The sequence below is a fragment of the Diabrotica virgifera genome, chromosome 5 (assembly GCF_917563875.1).
Source record: "Diabrotica virgifera virgifera chromosome 5, PGI_DIABVI_V3a".
Lineage (NCBI taxonomy): Eukaryota > Metazoa > Arthropoda > Insecta > Coleoptera > Chrysomelidae > Diabrotica > Diabrotica virgifera.
Window position 1 is genome coordinate 119,837,540 of NC_065447.1, and position 11,631 is coordinate 119,849,170.

Genomic DNA, 11,631 nt, shown 5'->3' on the forward strand with positions numbered 1-11,631 from the left:
GACAAAGATGATGATTCATGTTTGTAGCAACTTTACTGCAAGCTTACAGTTGCAAAGCCACGTCACGCCATCTATTTGGTTGACTTACACGTTACGGTCGGTTCTGTTCGGATTTCTTCGGTACCCTGACTGATGTCACGTCCACGCTAACGAAAGTGTTGCCATCTGAAGCAAATTTCTCTTTTTGCGAGAATTTTCAACATAAAAGTGAAAAAGTTAACTTATAAGGAAATTTTTGCTCCAGTCCAAATTGTAAAATATTTAAAAAAATCAAAATATTTGAAAATAATTCAACATATTTTCACAGATTACAGATTTTAAATAGGAGCATAGGAGGGAATTTTATCATAAAAGTGGGAATTTTTAAGGTACGTTGAGGGAAAAAGAGCTTACTCGGCAGCTGGCAACACGACGGGAAAGTAACCTGCCAAGTGCCAACCGAAGCGGTGATAATTTGTGGTTATGTCCTATCCTATGTTGTTATATTTTTCTTTGAGTTTTTAACTTAAATTTACCGTACAATTCTCCGATACTATTACTTTAATTATTATTACTAAGCTGAAGCTTCTTTTTGAAGTTTACTAAGCTTACAGATTGGTATTCTTTTTGCTTTGGTGAAATTAAGGTAAGTTTTTTTATGTTTTTCGTAGCTTCTAGCTGTATTTACATACTATCTAAAATAAATTATATTTATATATATTATATAATATAAGTTTTAGGTTTTATTGTAAAATTGTTTTTATCTCTTTTAATAGCAATTATTAATTCTGTTCACACAGCAAGAGTTTATAACAATTTCTTTTATTTGTTTCAGAGCTGATAGACAAAACTGAGCATCGACCACAATCCCCAGCAATATAAACTTATTTCAATATAAACTTGCAACAAGTTTGATACATCAAACATGAAAGCTTGCTGCAGGTTTGCCATGGCAACTTTGCAAACTTGCTAGTTACAATGTGACAAACTTGCAAGAAGTTTGTTTTTTCAATGTTTAATGTTTAATAGCGGGTTTAATGTAAGTTCCAATAAATAATTTTAGACAATAGATTGTATTTTAGTTGAGTGATTAATATAAATAGTTTTATAAAATGGTATTGTATTTTTTATTCACGTTGTTTTATTTAAATTGTGGCTAGTCCCGATGTCAAAACAAACCTTAAGCAAGTTTGTATCAAGTTTGAAAAAACAAACTTCATGCAACAAAACAAAAACAAACCTTCAGCAAGTTTGTTATATCAAGTTTGTATCAAGTTTGAAAAAACAAACATCATGCAAGTTTGTCACACTGTAACTAGCAAGTTTGATTTAAACTTGCTGCAAATTTGCAAAGATGCCATGGCAAACCTGCAGCAAGCTTTCATGTTTGATGTATCAAACTGTGTTGCAAGTTTGAAACAAGTTTATATTGTTATCTGGGATATGTCATTATTGGTCTTACACTGGCTTTATAAATTCTTGAGTTCATCTCAGTGTTAATATGTCGGTTTCGCCATATAGTGTTATTAAGGCATCCTGCCAATCTATTTGCTTTTTGTACTTGATTTCTCACTTCTTTGTCTAGGTCTCCGTAACTTGACAATGTAATTCCAAGGTATTTTACTTCCATTACTTGTTCAATACTGATACCATCAATTTCTATTTTGCATCTGATTGGTTCTTTACTGATTACTATTGTTTTGGTTTTCTGAGATGAAATTGTCATATTGAATTCTTTTGCTCTTATGATAAATCTGTGGACTAATCTTTTCAGACTGTCTTCATCTTGGGCTATCAATATTGCGTCGTCTGCATAGCAGAGTATTTTTACCTCTTTGTTTCCCATTCTATATCATCTTCCTTTGTTGATGTTTTTGATGATTTCATCCGTGATTAAATTGGAAAGCATAGGACTCAATGAGTCTCAGTGTCTTATTCCGCTGCCAATATCTATAGGTTCTGTAAGTTGTCCATTTATTCTGACTTCCATTTTGTTGTTTTGGTAGATGTTCTCAATAGTTTTTATGATATCTAGAGGGACTTCTCTATTATACAGAAGATGGATTACATCTTTGAGTCTTACTCTGTCAAATGATTTCTTTAAGTCAATCAGACATAGAAATGCTGGTCTATTATACTCTAGTGATTTCTCAGTAATTTGCTTTATGACGAATTTGCATCTGTACACGATCTTCCAGTACGAAAACCCTGTTGTTATCTGCTAAACTTATCCTCTGATTCATTACGTCTTGTAAGATTTTAGTTGTAAGTTTTAGGGCAGTATTTAACAAGTTGATACCTCTGCAGTTTTCTGGCTGCTTTTTATCTCATTTTTTGAATAGTAGAATTAGTTCGCTCGTTCTCCACTCTTCCGGTATTTTACTGTGTTTTATGATTTTGTTAATTAATGTTGTTAATTGTTCTGTCATTGCTGCTCCACAATATTTCAGTAATTCGTTTGGCATTCCATCCTTACCTGCAGCTTTTCTGTTCTTCAGCTTTTCGAGTGTCTTTCGTACTTCCTCTGCACTTATATTAACGTCTTCATTTGTGGTAATTTCTGGTGTTACCGGTTCTAGCACTCTAGTGCTTTTGTTTTGTTATAATAAATTAATTTAGTACCAGAGAACGGCAGTTCTCGTCTGTGGCGCGCACACACACCCCCCTACACGTGACACTATACACACACACACACACACACACACACACACACACACACACACACACACACACACACACACACACACACACACACACACACACACACACACACACACACACACACACACACACACACACACACACACACACACACACACACACACACACACACACACACACACACACACACACACACACACACACACACACACACACACACACACACACACACACACACACACACACACACACACACACACACACACACACACACACACACACACACACACACACACACACACACACACACACACACACACACACACACACACACACACACACACACACACACACACACACACACACACACACACACACACACACACACACACACACACACACACACACACACACACACACACACACACACACACACACACACACACACACACACACACACACACACACACACACACACACACACACACACACACACACACACACACACACACACACACACACACACACACACACACACACACACACACACACACACACACACACACACACACACACACACACACACACACACACACACACACACACACACGAAAATTTCGATTTTCTAAATCTGACTGAATTGAAAATTGGGCAAACTCCCATCTTAAACTTCAGGAAAAGACTCACCCATACATATGTCAACCATCCATTTTGGTCCAAGGGTGTGAATTTTACGGCCCTTTCTATTTAGAGTCTGTTTTTCGTTCTTATCCCCAAAACTCCCAAAAACTTCTAACATTTAAGTCCGACCTTTGCGGCTTCTAATAGTACTGATCATTACCTTTCCAACGCATGTCTAATTTTGAAAATCGGTTATACCATTCAAAATTTACTGAGCTCAGAAATATAACTCAATTTCTATTTACAAAAGGGAAAATTTTTGTGGATATGTATGTATGTGGAAAAGTTAAGCCGATCTGAATTTTTTTTCTGTGTTTGGGGGTTTCTGATATGAATATTACTTGGCGCGAAAATGTATTTACATTTTGCAAAACAAAATTCTAGTTTTATTTTAAAAGATTTTTCCATAACATTTGCTAAATTTGAAGTAAACGCGCCACAAAAGAGTTTCAAAATTCAAACTGTATCAAAATTACTCTTTTGTGGCGCGTTTTACTTCAAATTGAGCAAATATTATGAAAAAATCTTTTAAAATAAAACTGGAATTTTGTTTTGGATCAAAATGAAAATACATTTTCGCGCCACGTAATATTCATATCAGATCTTTTGTAGCTGGAATATTGTATGCGCCACTCATTTTTACGGCGTTTATTGGTTTTTTATTCTTGTTTATTATAACAGACATAGGCGTAACCAGGATGATCCTAAGGGGGGTTACAACTACTGGAAGGTCTCTGAGGGGTATGGTGTTAAGCGAATAGAGCTCAAAGTCCATCCCAATGGGGGGGTTATAACCCCCAAAACACCCCCTGGTTACGCCTATGATAACAGAAATTGTTAATTTGTTTAAAAAAGATTGTTCAAATAATTATACAGCTTTCAAATGAGAATATTTGTATTTTAAACGTTGAAAGGTACAGCTTGTGGTAAGTTAAAGAAAACATTAATATATTATCATCATCATCATTCTCTTTGCCTTATCCCTATGCGGGGTCGGCTTCCCTAATTGCATTTATCCACACAATTCTATCCTGGGTCATATCAATATTAATCCCCTTTACCGACATGTCCTGCCTAATCGTCTCCCCTACGTCTTCTTTGGTCTTCCTCTCCTATTCCTTCCAGGAATCTGCACTTCAGCTACTCTTCGTATTGGATGATTAACGTCTTGACGTTGAACATGACCAAACCATCTCAACCTATGCTCTCTCACTTTGGCATCAATTGGTGCCACACTTAGACTTCCCCTAATATACTAATTTTTAATTTTATCCTTTCTTATCACTCCACTCATCCGTCTAAGCATTCTCATCTCCGCCACATGCATTAGTTGTTCCTCTTTCTTTTTCACTGCCCAACATTCAGTTCGGTACATCATAACCGGTCTTATGGCTGTTTTATAGAATTTTCCTTTCAGCTTTATTGGAACTTTTGTGTCACACAAGACACCACTCGCTTCCTTCCACTTCATCCATCCAGCCCTAATTCTATTGCATGCATCTCCATCTATTTCTCCATTACTCTGTAATACAGATCCCAGGTACTTAAAAATATTGCTTTTTACAATCAGTTCACCAGGGGCGGCTCCAGGATTTTATTTTTGGGTAGGCAAGCTACCGGGGGGTCTGGGGTAAAAAAAAATTTTTTTGGAAATGACAAACGAAATTGTGAGTTTTTAGGCTCTCTCTGACTTAATTTTCCAAACAACTTGTTAAGTGAGTTAATGCCTAGCTGGAGGTAACAATTATACTAATATATATTTTCCAAGAAACTTAATGTAGGCCTACCTCTATAGTCTAGTCTTATGTTATAAATTTAATAAACTTACCGGTACCTGATACAGAACTCTGTTAGGGTAAGTGCACTATGTATATATAATGTATTTAGCCTAATTAGTATTGGGAAATAAAAACGACAAAATCAAATTGACGAGGCAAATCACACAAAATGTATTACACAAGTTAGTTATTCTTACAGTGTTCGAAAAAGAGTTGTACATATTATTTTAAAATGTTTAATGAATTGTTTTTATTGAACCTTCTATTGAACAGAAAAATGTAACTGATGGAGTTCATTTTAAAAGGAACTTTAGTCTTCTCCCTTTTTGAGCGGCGAATTCGTCTACAACAATTTCAGGGTGACATAGGAGATTGTAGCTAAGTTCTCGTTCTATTGAAATCACTCCCAAACTGTGAAGTCTTTGCCCCATCATTGTAGATCTTAAGCAGTTTTTAATTCGTCTCATCGATGAGAAACTTCTTTCAGCTGTCGCCGAACTTACAGGTATCACTAGAACAACGGACACTATATATCTCAACTCATTGAATGAACCGAAGGAAAAAAGCTCTTTATACAGATCTTCTGTACTTTTACATTTGGAAAACATAGATTTGCCTAAGTCACACTGTGCTTTTAGTTGAATGCAAAACTCTTCATCTTTTCCCCAAAATTTAGCAAAGGAACACAATTCTTTTGGATCCAGAAAATTTTGTGAGTTTGGATTACATGATGATATGCAAGCTAGAAGACTTGAATTTTCTGAGAATCTCTTTTCCATTTCTTCTGAAATATTATCAACTATGCTAAAGAGTTCTGCTTTAAATTGAGTTTTTTTAGAAACACTTTCATCATTGCACGTTGATTTCACTTTTCCAGTAGTTTCAAAAACTAAAAAGTCAGATAGACTGCTGGATGGCGTCTGCTTTCTTATAGGTCTGTTTTCCACACTAAAGTCACTCACACTTCCTTGAACTTGAAAAATGTCTTGAGCTTTTTTGTATAACTCTTCAAACTTGTCATCTGTTCGCATCTTACATAGACTTTCTATTGTTGCTTTAATAAGTCTTAAGCTTTTCCCAATGTCAATGTTTGATGACTGTAGTTGCTTGGAAAGTATGTTTAGGTAGCATAAAATTTCGTCTAAGCAAACAAGAAAATAAATTACATCAAAAGAACGAAACTGGGTGAGGAGGCCTTTAGCTTCTGCAGCTTCTCTTGGCTTAGCTTTATTTTGAGCACATTTTTGCAGTGCCACTACAATTGAGCTAAACTGGGTTTTGAAAAAGTTAACTCCTTTGTACTTTGAGACCCATCTTGTGTCGCTATGCTGGGGAACTTTCAACTTCTTGGTCCCACTTTTAGTTTTTACTTCAAATGAGAACAATTCATTGCGTAAAGTTGAAGCAGACTGGAAAGCATATATTGCTTCTAACAGGCCGATAGTATCACCAACGGACTGTACACGTTTACTTACATCGACAAGAACTAGGTTGAGCCTGTGAGCATGACAGTGCACATATGGGCAGGGGTTTCCCGTGATTTCCCTCATTAATGCTTGTACACCGGAAAATTTTCCAGACATAACGGATGCTCCGTCGTAAGACTGGCTGACACAGAGCTGAATATTAAGCCCGATGTGGTTTAAAAAATGTTGTATTTTGTTTGCCAGAGCTAATGCGTCCAGCTTAGTCAATTGTACAAAACCAAGAAATCGTTCTCTTATCCCTGATTCTAAAACGTATCGGCAGCAAATGCTCATTTGTTCTTTATGGCCTTCATCACGAGCCTCATCAATGATCAAACTATAGACTTTGATTCCATTTTTAATTTCTTCTACAATATTTCTTACTATTATATTAGAAGCTGCAGTCAGAATATCAGCTTGAATGCCTTTTGATGTGTATTTAGCATTCTTAGGCATGTTTTTCATATCGTGGTCCAATTTTTCATTTTCAAGACACAGTAAATTAATAAGTTCCTTAAAATTTCCAGAATTGGTCTCAAGAGGCAAACTTTCAGATTCTTCTTCTAATTCTCTGTTTTCGGTATTATCTTTTTCTCCAGACTCTTCTTGTTCAGAATCATCACTGCTATCAGGGGTTCCTTTCTGCTCAATCTGGGGCAATCGTGCTTTCACTTCTCGGTGTCCCCTTAAAGCAATATTTTGTCTGGCACAAAATAATGCACTTCTGACGATAGACTTCAAGCACTCTCGATTTTTTTCAATTTCTTTTGCGATTTGATCATTGATTTTGGTAGTAACAGCACCAGTTTTTTTAGAATCAATCCAACCTTTATACTTTGAAATGCACATTTTGTGAGAATTTGACGTCTCGTGTTTATCACACATTTTGCCAATATTTTTCCAATCATTATACCCTGTGTTGATAAGGACGTCATGACTTTTTTGTACTAAAAATGTCTACAATAAAAACAAAACACTGCATCTTTGGTGATAGAGTACTCCAACCAAGCAAATTTATCGTACCAAATGCTTTTAAAAGATCTAGAATTTCCACTAATGACCCGCCTAGGAAAATTTGTTCTTGGCTGCGTGGGCCCAGAACTACAGTCAATGCTAATGTCTATGATGACAGGCGGAGCCGCATTAGTTTTGTCCGGTAAGCCTATTGAGGAACGCGGCAGCGTTCCGCCCCGCCAAGTCCTATTAATATTAGAAGTAGAAGTAGGCCTAATGTCTATACCTGTATGAGGCTGCTGACTCTGCTGAGGCTCTTCTAACCTGGGCCTTTTATTTTTACTATCATTATCATCTGGATCACTTTTTAATTGAACCTGCACTTCCTTCACTTTTGGCTTTAGCTTCACAACAAATCTGTCCATCGACATCACGTAACATAAAGGCCCCGTCTCACCATCAAATAATTGACAGTTATTTGATCAAACTTGACAGTCAAACTTGACTAGTGACACAAACTATACATACTAACTGTCACTTTGTGTCACTAACTGTCAAGTTTGATCAAATTAACTGTCAATTATTTGATGGTGAGACGGGGCCTTAACAGTCACAGCACACCGTATAATAATAATTCACTTCGAAACTCATGAACTGTAAATGCAGACTGACACTGACTGACTGGCACTTGGCAGTGGCACTGTGCTGTGGCTGTGGCAGTGGCAGTGGCGACGGCCAGTGAGGGTGAGTGAGAGAGGGCGACTTGAGCGTGCACGAGAGAGTGTGGGGGGAGGGGGTGGCGGTTCTGTGTAACCTTGAGCCCGCCCGCGCGGCTCTGCTAACAACGCCGGCTGTGTCACTACGGCTCTGGCAGTGTAATACACGGCTCGGCCCATTGCGTGATGTATGATCCACAATTCCACATGCGTTGCCCACAAATTTTGGGTAGGCAGTTGCCTACCCTGCCTACCCGCTAAAGCCGCCACTGCAGTTCACCATCCAAAGATACCATTTTATTTGTAGTAACTCCATCTTTAAATGAACATTCCAAATACTCTGTCTTTGTCCTACTAAACTTTAAACCTTTTTCCTCCAGAGCTCGTGTCCACTGTTCCAGTTTTTGTTCTAAGTCTCTTTCACTATTTCCTACTAACACGTCATCATCAGCAGACATTAAGCACCATGGAATGTTACCCTGTAGTTTCGCTGTTATCTGGTCCAAATCTAATGAGAATAAATATGGACTAAGCACCGAGCCTTGGTGCAATCCTAATTTCACATAAAATTTATCAGTCTCTCCCACACCTGTCCTAACACTAGTCGTTACTCCCTCATACATATCCCTCACAATCTTTAAATATGCACCAGTGACTCCTTTCTTATTGAGTGCCCACCACAGAATCTCTCGAGGAACTCTATCATATGCTTTCTCAAGATCAATGAATACCATATGAGCGTTTGTTTCTTTACTCCTGTATTTTTCCATCAACTGCCTTATAATGAAAATTGCGTCTGTTGTTGATCTGCCCTGCATAAAGCCAAATTGATTCTCGGATATGTCGGTCTCTTCACGTATCCGTCTATCAATTACTCTCTCCCATATTTTCATGGTGTGGCTAAGCAGTTTTATAGCCCTGTAGTTTGTATACTGCTGTATATCTCTCTTGTTTTTGTATACAGGTACTAGTATACTGCTTCTCCATTCGTCTGGCATTTGTCCAACTTCCATAATTCTATTAAATAAACCTGCTAGCCACCTTGTTCCTGTCTCTCCCAATGCTTTCCATACTTCCCCAGGAATATCATCTGGTCCTACCGCTTTTCCTTTCTTTATTTTTTGAAACGCTTGAGCCACTTTCTCGTTTGTTATTTTGGTGACCATTGCTGCTACTGTCTCCGTTGGCTCCACAGGCTGTCTGTCAAATTCTTCATTTAATAAGCTGTCAAAGTACTTTCTCCATCTCTTTTTGACATCCTTTTCGTGAACTAGTATTTTATTATTTTTATCTCGGATACATCTAATCTGATTAAAATCTTTTGCTTTCTTTGCTCTCTGTTTGTCTATTTTATATATCTTCGTTTCGCCTTCCCTGGTATCAAGTTGATCGTATATGTTTGAATACGCTTCTGCTTTAGCTTTTGCTATTGCTACTTTCGCTTCCTTTTTCGCGACCATATAGTTTTGAAGATCTGTGTTGGATCTGGTTTCTTGCCACTTTTTATATAATTTTCCCTTCTCTTTTATTTTTCCTTGAACTTCGTTTGACCACCACCAAGTCTCTTTATCCTCAAAATTTTTTCCTGACGTTTTCCCCAGTATTTCAATAGCAGTCTCTCTAATACGACTGGCCATTTTTCTCCAAATTGCAGTAGGGCTTCCTTTCATGTTCCAACATATTTTCTCTACTATTTTTTCCCTGAATAGACCTTCTTTCTCATCTTTTAGCATCCACCACTTGATTTGTTGTGGTCCTCTTCGATATTTTGGTTTAGTTTCACTTTTTACTTCGATGTCCAGAACAAGCAGCTTATGTTGTTGGCTTACTGTCTCACTAACTATTACCTTGCAGTCCTTGCATTCACGTATATCTTCTTTCCTTATCATGAAATAGTCTATTTGGGATTGATGTTGTCCACTTTTGTACGTAATAAGTTAAGTTTCTCTCTTTTTAAAGAATGTGTTAACAATCGCCATATCTAGAGCTGTTGCTAATTCAAGCATATCATCTCCAGCTTCATTTGTAGCTCCAAAGCCTAATCCCCCATGTATTGCTTCGTATTCTGCCTTGGCTTGGCCCACATGTGCATTGAAATCACCTCCTATTATAACTTTCTCCTCTAACGGAATATCACTCAGGACGTCTCCTAATTGGTCATAGAAAGCTCTTCTTTCATTCTCATCCAGAACTGTTTGAGGAGCATACACACACACAGCATTCAATACCTCTTTATCAATTACAAATTTCACTGACATTATTCTATCACTCATTGTTACAACGTCCACTACGTTATCTTTCATTTCACTATCAGCAATTATACCAACTCCATTTCTAGTTTTACTATTCCCTGCATACCACAATTTGTATCCTTCACCTAGTTCTTTTGCCCTTTGTCCTTTCCACCTAGTTTCTTGAATGCAAGCAATTTGAACTCTCCTTCGTTTGAGCGCATCCACTAACTCCAGACTCTTACCTGTAAGACTACCAAGATTCCACGACCCTATCCTGATTTTTCTAACCTGCAATGGTGTTCCCCCTGAGATAGTCCTTACCCGGAAATCCGAACGGAGGCTCATTTTACTTCCGGCACATTTTACCTCAGGAGATGCCATCATTTCAGTATAAGTTTAATGCCATTGGAGAAGGTCTTTTCATTATTATGGCCTGAAAAGATTTTGTTTGGATATTTGATGCCTGAATGCCTTTTCTATCAGCACCATACCCTGCCCTGCACGTTTAGCCAAGACACCACCAATGCAGCCAAAGTGCAGTATTACCCCACACCCGCCTGCATTTTTCTGTATAGGCCAGAATCCCTACTGTAAGGACTGCCCTATAAGCCAATGTATTGTTGCCCGTATCCCGCCGCTAGGAGGCACGTACTTTATGCGGGACACCTGTAAAAAATTAATATATTATATAATTATTAAATTAATAAATTAATTCTAAAAAAGTCTACAACCTACAACTGAAAAAAAATATGATGTTTTATTTTCTTATAAATAAATTAATTTATTATAACAAAACAAAAGCAACTTTGACATTTAATAATGATTTAGTTAGACGGCTCTACTCGAGTTACTTGGGAACAAAAAAATAAAGAAAATTGCTTCATGGGAAGCCGAGAAAATGCATTTTTTTAACGTATACCGATTTTGAACTTTGCGATTCCATTTTCTCCAACCTAATTTTTGATTGGAATTTTGGTAGTTTTGGCGTTATTCACTCGTAATATCGATAGTTTTTTTATTATAATATATGTTATGATTCTTTTAAAGATATCAAATTTTGTGTGGAGAAAAAATACTGAAATAAAAAGGTGATGTTTCGAAAATTACCATCCTATTGTTTATATTTTCGCCGTACATGCCGGTCAACTTTGACCGGTTGTAT

The 11,631-nt window shown here is 37.2% G+C and overlaps 1 protein-coding gene across 1 annotated transcript; it reads right to left on the reverse strand.

Annotated features, from left to right (window-relative positions):
• Nucleotides 1-5,392: 5,392 nt before the first annotated feature.
• Nucleotides 5,393-6,859, reverse strand: LOC126885452 (uncharacterized). The gene has a single exon (XM_050652023.1). The coding sequence runs from the start codon at nt 6,857-6,859 to the stop codon at nt 5,393-5,395; it is 1,467 nt and encodes a 488-aa protein (XP_050507980.1).
• Nucleotides 6,860-11,631: the final 4,772 nt, after the last annotated feature.